At 38.6% G+C, this 18,726-nt stretch overlaps 1 protein-coding gene across 1 annotated transcript in view; it reads right to left on the reverse strand.

The window, feature by feature from the left end:
• LOC130568119 (growth hormone receptor-like) overlaps positions 1 to 18,726 on the reverse strand; it is a 50,259-nt gene that overhangs the window by 25,065 nt on the left and 6,468 nt on the right. The window contains exon 2 of the mRNA XM_057356790.1: positions 14,550 to 14,653. Within this exon, the coding sequence (XP_057212773.1) occupies positions 14,550 to 14,649 (100 nt within the window). The 5' untranslated portion in view covers positions 14,650 to 14,653. The remainder of the gene's footprint in view (positions 1 to 14,549; positions 14,654 to 18,726) is intronic.

Below are 18,726 nucleotides of genomic sequence, written 5' to 3' on the forward strand. Positions count from 1 at the left end.
CGATCCGTGTGTGACATCAAACTGCCGCGAGAGCTACTTTCATAACATAGCGTCACTGATCGGCATGCGCAGAGCTAACAACATTTAGTTATGCTGAAACTATTAATGTAATTAACAAGATAATTGATACTTTTCAGAAAATATCGATACCTAAATAGCAGCTTTTGAGTATCGATGTATCGATACTGCAGCATCGATGTGCACATCCCTAGTTCAGACGTCGATGAGTGATGAGAGCCGAGACAGAGTCGCTGCACAACGCGCAGACAGATGTAACTGTCAGTGACGGAAAAACAATCCTTTTCAAAAGTTAGAAAAGTTGACGCTGAAAACCATGTTTTCCGATGAATGGGTCGAGAGATTTGCATTTATTCTTCTTGCATCGACATGCACGAGTCCGGTTTGTCTCATTTGCTCGGAGTCTATTGCAGTTGTCAAAAGTGGAAACCTTAAATGGCATTATGAAACTAGACATAGACACTATGAAGAGACTTGCCCGCAGCAGTCCGAGGTAAGGACACGGAAAATATATTAGCTCAAAGCCCAGTAGGAGCGATCTACACGGGTCCTCCCTCACTCACTTACCGCCCAACAACAAGCATATGAATGTTCCCTAAGAATACAGTGGATCTTAGGAAAACATAAAAAGCCCTTTACTGATGGGAAAATAGTAAGAGTGCATGGAGGCTGCGTGTGAAACACTTTTAGAAGGAAAATAAAGACATGAACTAAAAGAAAATATGAAACAAACCCCCCTTTCAGCTGCAACAGCCACAAGAAGAGCTGAAATGTTATCAGAGGATGTTCAGTCACGACTTGATGCTGCTATTTGTTCATCTCAGTTCAGCAGAAAACAACACTTTAGTTTTCTTTTAAAGTTGTTAATGTTGAAATGAATGTATGTTCAGTGCAGGTTTAGAGATTGGGGCATTTTGCACATTTGTCAGAAATTGTTATGCCGTCGTATAGATATGAAAATACATGTTTATTTATTTGGTCTGCCAAAAACCATCAATTCATGTTTTAAGGTATTTAATTGTGCGGACCTCGGCTGGTAAGGAGGGTTCGTTTACAGGACCTCAAGCAATTTTAGTTGAAGACTCCTGCTGTATGCACATGATGCACACAGAATCATTTTAAACAAACACACAATTGTATGTAGTGGCCCTGAAACATACATGCAAACATATAACAAGGCAAACACTCATGTAAAGGTATGAATTCACCTTATGTTTGAAATTACACTACACACTGTTTAAAATTAAGAAAAACTAGATATGGACCGATACTAAATTTCTCCACCGATACTGATAGCCTATTATTCAGTGTGAGTGATATCTGCCGAAACCGATTCTGAAGATTAAAATAATATTTCTTAACCTTCTGAATGTTATTAATTCATACAATGACTATTAATATTGAACATCAAACTTTTTGCATTTATTGCAGAGCGTATTGCCGATAGCATGAAAAATTGCTTTTATTGGCAAATATATCAAGGCATCTCTAATAAAAGCTTAAAACATGTTCATATGATCAAACACACCTGTTGTTATCCTACTAAGACACCTGTGTGAACTTGAAATGAACGGGATTTCATCACTTGATTTTTTAAATCTAAATACAGTACAATGACATCCAGACCTTTTCAGAGCGGCTTGTGGGGTCACTGTATATTGTTTTACATCTCTCGGCTCACCGCAGGGAGAAAGCTGAGACAGACGTGTTTTTGTGTCAGGACAAAAGTGCATTGAGTTTTGCCAGCACAAGAATTTGTGTCAGTGCAAAGGAAGGGTCAGACTGCCATCAGACCTGCACATAAAAATACACACGCTGCCATGACAGCTTGGCACGTGTATCACCTGTTGTGCTTTATCTTTGAAAGCAGCATGATGCTGAAATGGGGACACAATACACTTCTGACAATGTCCTGGCCCACAAGTTGTCGCTACATTGTTGATCTTAATAGCAAGTCATATATTGATCATCATCCTACACATCTGAAATATCAATGTTTCATAAATTTTACAGGATTTTCATGTTTCTATTTACAAGGTTTTGATTCTAAACAGTTCAATATGAGTTTTCAGAGCATGGTGAACAATGTGCTCATTACGTGAACACCCGTGAGACAAAACTCACCCTAAAACATCACACACAGACCTCAGAAGAACATGTACATGAAACAAGACAAACTAATTATTGAACGATTATTTAAAGTAGAGGAACACATGTTTTCCAACGACTAAACATGACAACAAAGCAAACTGTCAAGCAATGCAACCATATTATTATTATTAATCATTTAAAAGTATTAAAACAGTGGACTGTTATTCAATAAATCATGCACTTGTGTTATTTCATAGAGCATTCTTTAAAATTATTAATTTATTTGAATTATTTAGATCTTCGAGTCATTTGTGTAGAATAGAAAAAACTTTTACTGCTCAATATATTGTGATAATCTACCTGTCTTTGTATGTCTGCATTTGTCTCTGTTGACTTTCATTTTGGTGTGTAGAATACAATTACCACCAACTAATTTGCGTGGATATAAGGAATATCTTGGGGTGAGGTGGGGGTTTAGACTACAGAGATGAAAGGTTTGAAGAGCAAGTGAAAAAGAGGGTGGCAGAGTGAAAAAGTGTCTTGAACATAAACGAAAGGTCCAATGAACCCATGGATACTTACAGCAGAATGTAAACTGGTGTTATAAATAACTGGTGAGAACACACACGCAGTCTACACTCAGTAACCTCGCAAGTGTTCACTTAATGCAAACACAAAATGTAGAGAGGAAGACCATTATAAAACAATTCCGGTCCTCTAATTTGATAAGCAAAAGCAGCACTCCAAGAGTGCTTATATGTAGTATAACAGCACTGGAAGGCTTTCCTGTTTGTATGCCTTTGCTTGTCTCAGAAAGTGGCTTTCCAAGATCATTTTTGTTTACAAAATACACTGGACTAACATTGTGGGATGAGAAATTATAGTATTGTTATTTATACAATGGCACATCACACGTGTCAGATATACGCTTTGGGCTCCAAAATTCTTGTTGTGTCATGGACAAGAAACAGTGTCACATTATGTGGCCCAAACTTAACTACTGGTAGAGCTTTGCAAAGAATTAATAAATGTTGAGTAGTTTTAATATAATTGAATAGAATTAATGAAATATATGAATAAAACATTAATATTAATTAGTTTTAATATAAAATAAACTGCTATATCATAACCATCACAGGCCACAAGTTAACTTCGGGTTAGGCATCTGAGTCAGATGAAACAGCATACAGTACGATACTTCCCGACACGCAAAGCTTTTTGTCTTTGCCGATGATGTCCTCGAGAAAGGCAGAACTAGTGTGTGACTTCCACAAACAAGACAGTAAACAAACAGTGGCTATTAATGCAAGTGTGTTTTGTACTGGTCGTAAACCATGACAAACCATATAGTACGAAACTATCGAATCTTGCCTCCCGACACCCCACGTTATTTAAGGATCACTACAACACCCTATGACACAAATCGTGTCAAAATTACATTTGCCTGTAATATTCAGTACACAGCTTTCTATGGTCTTGTGATATTCTCACACATCTATATCAATTACTGAAAAGCCACTATCTGCATTTTCCTACATGCATATAAATTAGGGCTGTCAAACGATTAATCGTGATTAATCGCATCCAGAATAAAAGTTTGTGTTTACATAATATATGCTGGTGTTCTGTGCATATTAATTTTGTATTTATAAACACATACACATAAATGCATATATTTAAGAAAAATATAAAATATAACTATTAATGAACTTTTATTTACAATTTCAATTATTGGTAAATATAAATTAATACATTTAAAATTTATAGACAAGTATGTGTATGTTTTGTCTTTATAAATACAAAATTAATATGCCCAGTACACAGATATATATTATGTAAACACAAACCTTTATTCTGGATGCGATTAATCACGATTAATCGTTTGACAGCCCTAATATAAATGCTTTTTAAAATTTAACACAAAACGCAGAGAGCTGTGAAATACATCCATTATTAATGCAACTCAATACACAAATCTAGACCTTCAGACAGAAGTACAGCAGATTTGTGTAGAGTGGAATGCATGAATCTACAAAAATGACTATAATCCTTCCTAATTCCATAACAGCAAGACTTGACTTTACTTGACATTACTTGAGTTAATCTACTAAATAATTTCTCCAGTGGCATTTTGCAAAAGATAATTCTAACTGACCAGAAATGCTCCTGTAAATAGCTTGCTGTTCTAATTTTTTATTACCACAGATTAAAACCTTCACAGTGCCATCCCTCAAAATCCATCCACAAAACCTTCGACATTTTCCCCTCATATTTCCGCAAACTAATATGCTGATTCTGCAAACGTGTTCACCGCAGTTCTAAATGTTTTAAATACGCATTCAGAATGGTTTTATTTGCACGCTCCTTGTGGTGAAGTGGAAAAATGTGTTGCATGTGAACAGCCCTGCAGTCCCCACTGCTTTCTATTTGGTAACTGGACTCAATTTTGTAAGACCACTGTCTTACATAACGCTAGGCTCTTCGCTGCCCTCCGCTGTTCCACTTTCTCCCCAGGTCTCAAAGACAGCGGCCTCTCCTCCCGATTCCTCCCCGCTGCCTAACGTAAATAAACTAAAGTCCAAAAGCAGCTCCGCCTGTGTGTTCAACTCACTTAGTCACAGGAGCGGGCTCTTGTGTTCCCCTCCGCCCACAGCAGCCTGTGACGCGCGAGGGTTACGGCTATAAAAACTACAGAATCGGCACGGCAACATAACATAACTCTCGGGCCTTTAAAACAACACGCTCTGTGGAGAACATCATCTCAGGGGTGCAGTGGCTTGCGGCTCAGTGAATGTATTGCTAGTGGAGGTAAAACAGACAGACTTCCAAGAATCTTCCCGTGTTTCTTAATATTTCCTTTGTACACACACAATGCTGTGAAGTCCTCGGCGCTGCTGTTTGTTTATTTATTTATTTAAAGCACAGTCCCCTTGAAGCAACTTGGCCTTGATAAAGGATACAATGGTAACACATCAGGACTGTGTTATCAGAAGCAATCTTTGGGACTGCAGCGGATATATTTATGTACAAACCCGATTCCAAAAAAGTTGGGACACTGTACAAATTGTGAATAAAAAAGGAATGCAATAATTTACGAATCTCATAAACTTATATTTTATTCACAATAGAATATAGATAACATATCAAATGTTGAAAGTGAGACATTTTGAAATGTCATGCCAAATATTGGCTCATTTTGGATTTCATGAGAGCTACACATTCCAAAAAAGTTGGGACAGGTAGCAATAAGAGGCCGGAAAAGTTAAATGTACATATAAGGAACAGCTGGAGGACCAATTTGCAACTTATTAGGTCAATTGGCAACATGATTGGGTATAAAAAGAGCCTCTCAGAGTGGCAGTGTCTCTCAGAAGTCAAGATGGGCAGAGGATCACCAATTCCCCCAACGCTGCGGCGAAAAATAGTGGAGCAATATCAGAAAGGAGTTTCTCAGAGAAAAATTGCAAAGAGTTTGAAGTTATCATCATCTACAGAGCATAATATCATCCAAAGATTCAGAGAATCTGGAACAATCTCTGTGCGTAAGGGTCAAGGCCGGAAAACCATACTGGATGCCCGTGATCTTCGGGCCCTTAGACGGCACTGCATCACATACAGGAATGCTACTGTAATGGAAATCACAACATGGGCTCAGGAATACTTCCAGAAAACATTGTCGGTGAACACAATCCACCGTGCCATTCGCCGTTGCCGGCTAAAACTCTATAGGTCAAAAAAGAAGCCATATCTAAACATGATCCAGAAGCGCAGGCGTTTTCTCTGGGCCAAGGCTCATTTAAAATGGACTGTGGCAAAGTGGAAAACTGTTCTGTGGTCAGACGAATCAAAATTTGAAGTTCTTTTTGGAAAAATGGGACGCCATGTCATCCGGACTAAAGAGGACAAGGACAACCCAAGTTGTTATCAGCGCTCAGTTCAGAAGCCTGCATCTCTGATGGTATGGGGTTGCATGAGTGCGTGTGGCATGGGCAGCTTACACATCTGGAAAGGCACCATCAATGCTGAAAGGTATATCCAAGTTCTAGAACAACATATGCTCCCATCCAGACGTCGTCTCTTTCAGGGAAGACCTTGCATTTTCCAACATGACAATGCCAGACCACATACTGCATCAATTACAACATCATGGCTGCGTAGAAGAAGGATCCGGGTACTGAAATGGCCAGCCTGCAGTCCAGATCTTTCACCCATAGAAAACATTTGGCGCATCATAAAGAGGAAGATGTGACAAAGAAGACCTAAGACAGTCGAGCAACTAGAAGCCTGTATTAGACAAGAATGGGACAACATTCCTATTCCTAAACTTGAGCAACTTGTCTCCTCAGTCCCCAGACGTTTGCAGACTGTTATAAAAAGAAGAGGGGATGCCACACAGTGGTAAACATGGCCTTGTCCCAACTTTTTTGAGATGTGTTGATGCCATGAAATTTAAAATCAACTTATTTTTCCCTTAAAATGATACATTCTCTCAGTTTAAACATTTGATATGTCATCTATGTTGTATTCTGAATAAAATATTGAAATTTGAAACTTCCACATCATTGCATTCTGTTTTTATTCACACTTTGTACAGTGTCCCAACTTTTTTGGAATCGGGTTTGTATTTGGAAGAGGCTTTGCCTTATGAAAATTAACCATGGTTGCATTATAGTAAAAGTATAACCATGGTTTTTTTGGCAGAAAACCGATTTCACATTTTACTCATTTTATTAACAGTTTTATGCTTTCTGAGTCCTGGGGTGTTGATTCTAATCTGATTAATTTTTACATCATTTACTCACCCCCATGTCATATCAAACCGATGTGACTTTCTTTCTTCTGCAGAACACAAAAGAAGATATTTTGAAAAACGTTGGTAGCCAAATAACATTGTCCCCCATTGACTTCCATTGTAAGGACACAAAACCACTGAGACATTTCTCAAAATATCTTCTTTTGTGGTTCACAGAAGAAATAGTCATATACAGGTTTTGAATGACATGAGGTGTAATATATGATGACAAAATATCTATTTTTGGGTAAACTTTTTCTTAAATCTACCTTTCAAAGCACAACAAATCTACATCATAATCAGCATCTCTCTCTCATTACAGTCATTACAGTACTGCATGAACATGATTTTTTGCCAAGCAGTGGAACAGCATTCACAACATTGCCTTATATCTATAATTTTTTTCAGTATAGATGTTTATTTGCATGCACACATCATCTTAACAGCGCAAGCCTGCCACAGCTGGTTCAGCCACCGCCAGCTCATTCTCTCCTCCATAAGGCATCCTCATGTCTTTGAAATTCCGGCCAAAATCGGAGAGTCATGCTAGCCAGACCTCCTTTGGAAAAGAGTCCACAAACATGGCCCCTGTCCGAAGGAATAACTCAAGCTGTATAAATGCTGTTGTCAAAAAAAGTGCACTCTGTCCTCAGAATACCTTTGAGATGTGTTTATGAGGCATGGCTACAACATTTTCCTTAACAAGCGAGGTGGGGGTTTATTAAGCAAACTAATGCACATTATGATGATGAGCTCATATGGTGCTGAAAACTCTGGGCATCACCTCCTGCACCTACAGGCCTGATTTAATAGGACAACATGTTGAAAGCTTGAAATAAATATATTAGACTGGAAATACAGATTATTTGCACAAAGCCTGGCGACAGTATACAGTATAAGCCCTTTACGGGAAAGATTTTCTTTTTTAAGAACATTGTGACATGATGAAACTCACAATAGCTCTGTTTCCATCCACCTGTTTTTATGCACATTTGGGATATTGCATATTAAGCTTGATATAGATTCTAAAAATATGTGCTAAAAAATGTATATGCTTAGATTTTTGGAACAAATTTTCATCCGATAAGAAAAAACACACAAAAACTATTTTGTCCCAGAAAAGTCCATGTTGTGCATAAAAAAGTCATGTGATGTGTCTTCAATGGACAGCAGAACTGGACTAACCAGCATCCGATCTTGTTGTGCAACATCTGTAATGTTGTTAAACGCTTAACCCAAAATCTGTGAAAGTGGTTCAGTATTACATCCCATAACTGTCTTTCACGACTGCATTCCTAAAGAGCATGCATATGCCCCCAAAAGCTTTGTTTAGTGTGTTTCGTCTGTGCGCAAGTAATTTATTATATACAGTATATATATATATATATATATATATATATACATAGATTTTTTTATCTAAAAAAAGACAACCCATTTTGTCTGATATTTGGTGCAAGTTTATTGAGAAGTTACGATTTTGTTCGGTTTTTGTGAATGTTTCCTGCGATATTCCAATTTTGCAAACTTTGAATGGAAACATAGCTGATGAAATGGACAAATGAACTGGATAAAATGTTAATGCAGTAGTGGGACTGTATGCTGCACCAATGACAGTGCCTAACAGACCTCAAGTTCCAAGTAAAAATATTTTATTCAGCAGTAGTTAAATACTAACTGAATCTATATTCAAGCAGTCTAATTTCAAACATAAAACACTACGATGAACTTTAGTTTAGTTTAGTTAAGTCTGTGCTACAATTTATGTGCACCTACTGGGTCATTATTTCAAGAAACTTCACTGCACACCTAAAAGTCTATTATACCATATGTAAGGTATTAATGTCACTACAAAGAATGATCAATATTTCATTATTAATCTTTTCACTTTTTTTGTATCCACGTTTTTCGCAATTATTATGCCTTGCGCATAGGGCTAATGCTTAAGACTTCCGGTTCGCCGCTTGATCCCATTAGTTAGGCATTACCGAGTTAGCTTGAAAGCTTTTAAACTGACGTTATAATGTAATTTAAAACAGCATAATGTCAAAGAACCGTGTCTAAATTATTTCACAGGGGTCGCACTTTTATCCTTTTTAAACGTAAAATCCACAAACCTTTTATTTTATGCAATACATAGGTCATAGCTCTTTCTACAGTTTTTCTAATGCCCGCAAAATCTCTTCCCTGCGTCAACATGAGAACGACATCTTTTTGTACTGTGGTGGCCACCGTCGTGTTTGGACTGAGCGATTCGTGGCAAATCTATAATACAACGCTAGTGGCCGCTGTTAATTAAGAACTGCGCCTTTAAATACATACATTACATACAAAAAACGTTTAAATAGTGTGTATTTCCTTCGTCATCCAATGTCAATACGTATGTTTGAATACAGCGCAACTGTAACTTAAACTTCATTTGATATTATAATAAATTATTATAATGTCACTTAGCCCTGGATGTATGCTTCATGTGTTAATAGTGATGTACTATGCAATAACAATAAAGTAAATAACGAAGTAAACAATATGTTGTGATGTTTTTGAGAGGTGCAGAATGCAGTAGTCAGAGCTAAGACCGAGCTGTCTTTAAATGTTATTAACTTTACGCTCTTGTTGTGTCACGTGGTAACACTAGTTCGTAAGGTCTGTGGCTGTTGTTACAGCCTTTTCCAGCAAAAATTCTTCGAGAAACTTTATTTTTAACCATTAAGAGAAATGTCCTCTAACATAGTAACAAATACAAAATGGAAGTGTGGAGCAACAAAAAGGAAGTCACTCACGGTAATGCCGCCCTCCATGGAGAAAAAGGTGGATTTCATCAATAATTTGCTACATGCGGTGATGCCATCTGTATTGGCTCATCGTCACTCATAAGCACCACTGTATCCTGTCCCTGGACTTTGGATGACCACAGTCAATGTGTTTACTTTCAAACAAAACTATTTATTGAAGGGTTGTTTGACTAGACCAAAGTAAAATGTTCTGTGTGCTCAAAGGTGAATAATCTTGACACAGGCCCAATGATTTTGCGATAATGATCTGGCATATAGATTTACAATTTTATTCTGTGATTGATAAAAGGCATCTTTGCAAATGTATGCATTTATAACCAGTCTTGGGGAAAGTTACTTTTAAAAGTAACTAGTTACAATATTTAGTTACTCTATAAAAAGTAACTAAATACGTTACTTAGGTACTTTTTGTGGAAAGTAACTGAAAGTACTTTTGCGTTACTTTTTCTCACCTAACTGATGCTCATGCTTTTCCAGACTTTGCTGTTCTTTAGTGTTTAACACTGTAATGCATTTAACAATCCTATATAGCCTATAACACACCTTTAGAGGCTGTGTCCACCGAGGCGTTTACGCCTGTGGCCGGCGTGTTTTTTCAATTGTTTTCAACGGAAATGCCGTCAGTTGACGTTTTTTTCCACGCTCAGCGCTGGTGCTATGCGTTTTTCCCACGATCAGCGCCGGCGTTCGACCGGGCGCCCAGAGTTGAAAAATGCTCAACTTCGCTGTGCCTGTAGCGGGCGTTTTCAGCCGAGCTCCTGCCGTTTTCAGCCACGTAAATGCACCTCGGTGGACACAGCCCCTTATTTTCTTTAAAAAACACATTTCAAATATTTCCTGACCAGTAGTCCTCCACCACATCAGAGATCTGTCTACTGTTGACACTGCTAACTTCGGTGTCACTCTCCATATTTATTGTGTTTTGACAGTGCGGCTAGTTGCACAAGATGGCGTCGGTGAGCTTTTGGGACGGCAGAGTCGGCAGAGTAGTTTCCAGTCGTATAACACTGTGTGGGAAAAGGAGGATTTTTGGCCGGCAAATATGGGTGTTTTTTTTAGATTTAAAAAGTAATATATAAGCGATATGACAGATCCTTTTTTGCATTGCTGAGCACTTCGTTGAGCCAAAACAAAATTAATCTAATATATAATATATTACTAATATTATATAATATTATTTTGAGGGGAAAATGACACTTAACATATTATGTAGTCAGAGATGGACAGTAACAAAGTAAATTTACCTGAGTACTGTACTTAAGTACACTTTTTGAGTATCTGTACTTTACTTGAGTATTATTTTTTCTGAGTACTTGTACTTTAACTTCACTACATTTGAAAGACAAATATCATACTTTTTACTCCACTACATTTATAAAAAGGTCCAAAAGTAGAAAATGGTTTCTATGCAGCGGGGTTTCCTGTGTGCGCAATTTATCTGGTTTGCGATCTGCCAGAACCTTTTACTGTTGCCAAGTATTTCAGTTTTTCTATGCTCGCCGTTTTCAGGCAAGCTTTGAATGGCCATTTGGCAGATTTTTTATTAACACAAATCTGGCAACTCTGGGATCTTCCCCGCTAAACTAATGTAAACGTAGGCGCTGCTACACCATTGATAGCGCTCTAAAAAGGCAAATAGAACAATAAAAGACAAAAAGGCACATGTTAAAGTGTGGTGTAATCATCTGTGGGTTATGATCAGTCAAAGATCGTAGAAACATTGTCATGAAAATGATCGGCATAACGGCTAAACGGTAAATAAGCATCACATACACCTTGAGCTACACGTGCGTGTTAACTTCTGATCTGCTGCTATATCATTTAAAGCGATTTGGAAAATAAATGATGTTTTTACTGAAGTTACTATAGTTGAAGTATTCCTGTTGAAATAAAAACAATAGAACCCTGCCCAAAATACAACAGAAAATGTAATGGATTTAATGGTTATAATGGGAATTGTACTATGGATACTTGTTGTCTAGTTGTATGTGATGGATTCTACTGGAATGACACGGCACGAAGTACATACACGGTACAAAGTACAATCCACAAGCACAGGACAAAGAAACAAGAGGGTATATATAGGTAAGACAAACGAAGGATAACGAGCGAGGGCAGGTGTGAAACAAGACACGGCAGGGAGACAATACAGGAAACGAGAGGGGCGGGGCCAATGACGAGACACTGGAGAGAACCATATTATTGTCAAAAGGACAATAATATGTTTCTCTCCACACATAACCAAAGGCTTTGTCATGGCTCTGCTACAGGACCAAGAAAATCATGACTAAATGAAGCAGAGCCATGACACATAAGGTATACGACAGTAAAACAATGCACAACTGACATAAAGGAAATTTACTTTTAATACTTGAGTACTTTTAAAAGCACGTACTTCTGTACTTTTAATAAAGTAAGAATCTGTCTTTACAACTTTTACTTGTAGTGGAGTAATATTTGACCAGTAGTATCTGTACTTTCACTCAAGTAAGGAAGTTGTGTACTTCGTCCACCTCTGTATGTAGTATATATGCTGGTATTTGGTGAGGAGACTAACAGGTGACAGTTGTTTCCTCTCTTTCTCCCATGCTCCGCCTACTCCCCAACCCTTCTTATAACAGAGACCATGCCCATTTAAATCTGCAGATCTGTCTGTGCGTGGAGCACCACAAACAGTCGAACACAGCTTGTTTACATTCACGAGACATGAGACCATTGATTGCTGTTGCGTGTCATGATTTTGGTAATTTTGCGATCTGAAAGTTATATTCCAAACATGATCGGCATTTGCAGGACAATTGATTGTTGTTGCGACTCGTGATTCGCGCTAATTTCACGATCTGAAAGTTATCTATTGAGCATGACCGGCATTTGCAGGTATTTTGTCCATGGTGGCGAGTGCGGCCACACTATAGAGGGTATATGCACGTGTCGTCACTTTCCCACGTGAACACGCCAAAACGCGCCTGCTTGAGTGGTAAAACACTGGGCAAAATGAATGGTTACAATATCAGGAAACGCAATTCCGCGCAACATTTGAGTGTCTAAGAACACCTGATTCCTTTGTAAGTCATAAGGTAGTCGTAAGGATCACCGTCGAGTCCAGCTGCTTGTAGTTTCAGCAAATAATTGCGTGTTTTAGTCGCGGTTTTTGTTCCTCCTATTGAATGCAGCCATTTTGCCTTAGTTTTACCACTCAAGGGAGCGTGTTCCCGTGGGAAAGTGACGTCAATGCATACCCTCTATAGCAGTGGTTCTCAAACTTTTTCGTTGTAAGGCCCCCTTTGTGTTAAGTGCATCGCTTTGCGGCCCCCCATATAAAGACACATTCAGTTATACAATGCTGAAACCTCAATTCTTTTGGTTGGTGGTGTCATTTTTCTGATGTTTGATTGCATAAAATCTATGATAAATTTCTATGTTTCATAAAATGCCACAATATATGTCGCCCCCCTAGATCCATCTTGGGGCCCCTCAGTTTGAGAACCACTGCTCTATAGCTCCGCATCTGAGCTCTGGCCTCCCATCGCTGCGTCAAGGGTTGCCAGATTTGCTTAACAAAAACGAAGCCGGAACACTGCAGCACTGCAGACACGGCAACATTGCCTATGTCTGACTAGCGGCTGTTTCTGTGCAAGCATGAGCGGTCATGTCTACACTACTTTTAATTCAGAATTTCACTTCTGCAGTTTAAAAAATGTTCATATAATCAATGATTAGACTGAAAAGTAACTTGAGTTACTTGAAAAACAAAGTAACTCAAGTATTGATATGTAAATTTATAAAGTAACTGCGTTACATTACTCGTTACTTAAAAAGTACTCTGATTACGTAAGGCACGTTAGAGGTCGACCGATATGCCTTGTCGATGTCGATATAGATTATTACAGGTCAAGTAGACCGATAACCGGTATTTTAAACCGATATATATGTCAGGTGTAAAAATGAAAAATATGTTCAAAATTAAGAATAACAAGAGCTTTGACAAAAACTTTGCCCAAAAACCATGGTTACTACACGTTTACTATAGCAACACCATGGTAAACAGTAAGGAAATAAACAAACAATAGTTAAATCAACATATTTAATGAAGATTATTGCTGTTTTGTTGTGCCATTGTTTGGGGCTTGCGCGGATCATGTGAAATATGAACTCAATGCGAAAATAACTCAATCTGACACTTGTTGCAAGCAGTTTGAGTGACAGCTGTGTCCCGTTTGCGCGTGCATTTCCTGAATGCATTGACTGAAGATCGTCTTTTGAAAGCACGCGAGTACATGATGCTTTAAAATGGTTTGTGATTGGCATGACTTAAAATAATGTTCAAATGCCTATTCCGTCAACTGATGCGCGATCACTGAAGCAGCTCGAACTAGCAAATGCTTTCAGTACGAGTAAGTCCAATCCTTCCAGTGCCTTCAGCCTCCCGCGTTGATTGGCCGGACTTGTGACTCCCAACAAATCAGATGGGCAGTGGGTGGGCATTACTCTAGGCAACAGACTAGAGTGCCGTGTTCCGATGGCTCTCACTAAATACTTGGCTGCATCAGAGCCAAATAGCGCATTTCAAAATTAAATTCCTTTACCGATGTCGATAATCGAAAAAAAGCTTAATATAGACGTCGATAATCGGCCAGTTCGATAATCTGTCGACCCCTACTTGTAACGCGTTACCCCCAACACTGTTTATAACAAATAAAATTCTGCTTACTCAATAAATTTCTTTCTTCAAAAAAAAAAAAATATATTAAAGGGGGCCATGGGGGACAGCTGTGGTTAATAAAATGAGGATAGATAGCACAGGTGAGCAACATTAACCCTGTCTGTGATGTGAAATGTTGTGATGAATACGGTACCTGGTGCAAACAGCTCGGACCCTCGTGTAGACACGTTCCCACACAGCAAGCCCAGGTACAGCAGACTGAGAGAGAGCGTGTGAGCCATAGCCTCTGCCATATCCCTGTGCCGCAAAAGAAAACAGAAAAATTATCTCATAGATGACACTTCTCTTCGAATTACCAAGCTGAAATCCACAGACCCCAGGGTCATCTCAGCCAATTAATCTAGTCCATTTCACTCCTCCATGCCAAACGCATTGGCTGTGACCAACATTCATTTTTTGTTGGTCTTTGTGAAACCCTATACTGACACCAGACAATTAACATCCAGACACAACCCCAGCAATGCTCATTACTCTCAGACACGAGATGGTTTGTCATTACCCGTGGGTTCATTTTAAGCATGCTGTTATGAGGATCCTTCTGCTTGTTTCTGAGAACAACTTTCTCAAACTTTATTAAAAACGTGTTCCCTGATAAGTAATTACTCTGTGAATGAATCCCCAACAATGATTTTACACATTTGTGCACATGTTGCATTATTTGTGAGCTTTATATGCCCGATGACGTCTAACGTCCCCACCAAAGGAAGTAGTTGCTTTTAGCAACTTGTTAGCAACCGCCTTTTTAAAGACACAATAAAGGTTTAAAAAATCACAAGGGGGTAATAACTGGTGTGTTTTATGTAAATATTTAGAGGTTTTTGTTAGTCACCTTTTTCAGGCGATTTATCAAAAACCCATTCAAAAAAACCCAAAGACTTTAGGGTGATGGAACTGGAAGTCTTATAGAGCGTTCCCATAAATCGCGCTATTCCCGCGTAGTTGGACGCTTGAACATTTTGAGTTTACTCGCGTCATTCGCGCGTGAAATTCACTTCACAACAGACGCGAATTCGCGTCATGGGAGGGGCTTCTGCCAGGCGGCTCCAGTCTCGTGTATATATATATATATATATAGCTCAAATTGAGTAAGGATAATTTTTTACAACTTACCAGATTGTCCGACCTGCTCACTCACTTTCTTCCAAGCAAGATCCTTTTTTCGGATTTCTGCCTCCGCTCGCTACGTCATAATCACGTCACTACTAGAGCAAGCTCCTGATTGGTTAACGCGGCGCGAATTTTCGCCAAAGTTCAGATTTTTCAACTCGCACGAATCACGCGTTACACGCCTCATTCGCGTGTTACGCGCCGCAGGATGTCTATGGCGTCTTTGCATTGACTTAACATGTAAATCACTCGCGCTTAACGCTTCATTCGCGTTTGGTGGGAATGCAGCATAAAAATGCTAACTCGCTTCCGGGGTTTGCACACAAAAATATGTCATCTCATCTCTGCGGCACTCTATTGGGTGTACACTCTTATTCTTCACTGGCATTCAGGCTGTGATTAAAACCTGACCTGTCTACTGCAAAAAATAAATAAATAAAAATACATAATTTACATTATATGCAGCTGAGCATTTTAATACCTTTTTATAGTTATCTTTCCTTAAAAAACACTATATTTATCACTTCATTTGTTATGCTCACTTGGAAACGACTCAGTCTTTCTGTTCCTCTGAAGATCTGCACTGCTCCAGGCTTTTCTGCTAAACTATTATTTCCATTATAAAATTTCATTAGACTGCCTGAATTCAGCTTCACAATCAAAATGTCAAACGCTTGTGCTGTTTCAACGAGACATCATCGCATACAGAATGAATAATTTAAACTGGATAAATAGAATTTATATGAATGCAAGATGTGTTACAGAAACACTGTTGACAGGCTGCCATGCATAAACCACCATTCACTTTATTCTGCCGAATGCTTTTTTTGCTTTGTCAGCTTTACTGCATTCCCTTGACAATTTTAAGTTTCATTTAAAAATCTTTAAAAAAAAAGATTTGTCTGAAATGACATTGTGACAAAGTACTTTCTAAACCAAGTGGAATAAACAGGTTGTTTCAAGCTCTCAAGAGCTGAGCTAAAAATAATCAGCTCATTCTATTTTTGCTTTGTCACACCACAAATCATTAAGCTATGAGACAGGTGACCGGTGTATCAAGTCTGACGATTTCAATTTCATACATAGATTTATGTAGACGGCCAAATAGACATCTTATAAAGGTAAAAAAAAACACAAGAGCAATATTATAAATGTGCACCAAATATTTAACCTCACACTTGTAGTAATTTTAACAAAAAGTATCTGGAATGGACTGTGTTGTGCGTTTATAGATTCAGTTTGATTAATGATGAGTTCTAGACTATGGTTTGGTTTCAAAGCTGAAACCTGGTTTTGTCATGCTTTTGTCATGCTTGACCTGTAACTTTAACCTCACCATCGAAGCGAATTAACAAAATGCATGTGACTACAACGCTGTTTATGGTTACACTTATACTGAACACTTTCCATCCCTTCTCCCTACCGTTGGTCAAGAACTCTAGAGTCAAGTAGTATTCTGCCCTTGAATGCTGCTACACAAAGCACACCCAGACTGACAGCTTGTCCAAACATTGCTATCTGTTCTGTTGTCACTAGTAATGAGAGAATCACGATTGTGTAGCTTCGGGCTGGGAAAGTAAAATGTGGCTACTGTGCATTAACAGCCCCAGACCCTGTGAAAATAGATACAGTGACTTAGTGAATGATGAAGGCTACCGTACGTAGTGAATCAAGTCCAAGTGGTCACAGATTTACTATGACAAATTCCGATGATGGTCTATCGCTCTTGACAACTTGTGATTAGATTTCTCGAGATGAATGTTACAGTAACACCATAAAGGGCTCGGCATAGTCCAGGCGAATTGCGCTTTCGTTCTGCGTTTGGGGGTAAAACGAAGCTCGAAAACGTATAGTGTTTTCGAACAATCCAACACCCCTTTGTTTTTTTACATGACATATGCAAATAGAATAACAGAAACAGAAAATACGCAATTCTGTTTAACTCTTGTTTTTAATGTGGCATGTACAAACTGAGCTTCTCTGCTGTAGTATATGGGAAGGCCTTGACTGTAAGAAGGTTCCCACCCCACGAGGGATTTCGAGGGGCCAGTCATTCAACACAGAAGACCTGATTGTCTAGATAGCTGTGAGAAGGAGTGGAAATTCCTTGACTCTCATTGGATGAAAGAATTTCCCGCTCCTGTAGAGCACATGCAGATTTGCTACAGCAGCGCATGCTATTTGTTTGCCAATGTAAAGAAAATGTTAAACAGCTCCTCTCTAACCTCTAAAATATTCTGTTGACATCACGGCGCATCATGAACAATATTTAACATTTATGCATTCAGGAATGCATTTTAGAAACGTGTTAAAGTAACATGTCACTCTTAAACTTTAAGGGATTTAACTTAAAGGGACAGTTACATGTTTTCTAAACAGTAGTCAGATACAACACACCTGAACAAGCTAATCAACGTCTCCAGGAATAGGCACATTCAACTTAACGCGGCATGGCGCAGCGTAGCGTATCTCACTAAAGTACCGCGAGACTGATTCAAAAGCTCACGGAGCATTCAGCACTTGAATCGCTCTCACGGTACTTTAATGTCATACGCCGATTTGCTCAGCGCCACATTAAGTTGAACACGCCTATGCCTGGAGACGTTGATTAGCTTGTTCAGGTGTTTTATATCAGAGTTGGGGCTAAACTCGGCATAAAAATGGATCCCGCGGGCCAGAGTTGAGAACCGCTGGTTTAGGGCATTTGGTCTATAGTGCAACTTAGTTCCTCTGTAAAATATTATATGAAATATTCAGTAAAATGTTTGTCGCAGTCAGTGTTTAAATGATAATCCGATGCAACCATGAGGGATGTGCTTGAAGGGATCTGGTTTTGCTACCTTTTATGTAATCTTGGTCACAAAAATGACAATCAAAACAACTTCTAAATGCTGCTGACTGCTTGTAGGCATTACTAAAGGAACTACTAGGTTCACAAGGCTAACAAGTGTGAGGGTAAAGTATCATTCACATTGGGCTAACATCCAAAACTGAATTGATAACATCCAGATTTATCAGTGACTAATCCTTGTATGACAGTTTATAATTTCAACCTTGCTGGTCTCTGAACCAATAAATACTCGGAGTCACGCTCAACTATGTATGTCGAATAAGAATAAATCTTTAAAGGTATAGTTCACCCAAAAATTTGAATTCTGTCATGATTTATTTACTCTCTAGTTGTTCCAACACTGTATAAAATT

This window comes from Triplophysa rosa, linkage group LG17 (genome assembly GCF_024868665.1).
Source record: "Triplophysa rosa linkage group LG17, Trosa_1v2, whole genome shotgun sequence".
NCBI classification, from domain to species: domain Eukaryota; kingdom Metazoa; phylum Chordata; class Actinopteri; order Cypriniformes; family Nemacheilidae; genus Triplophysa; species Triplophysa rosa.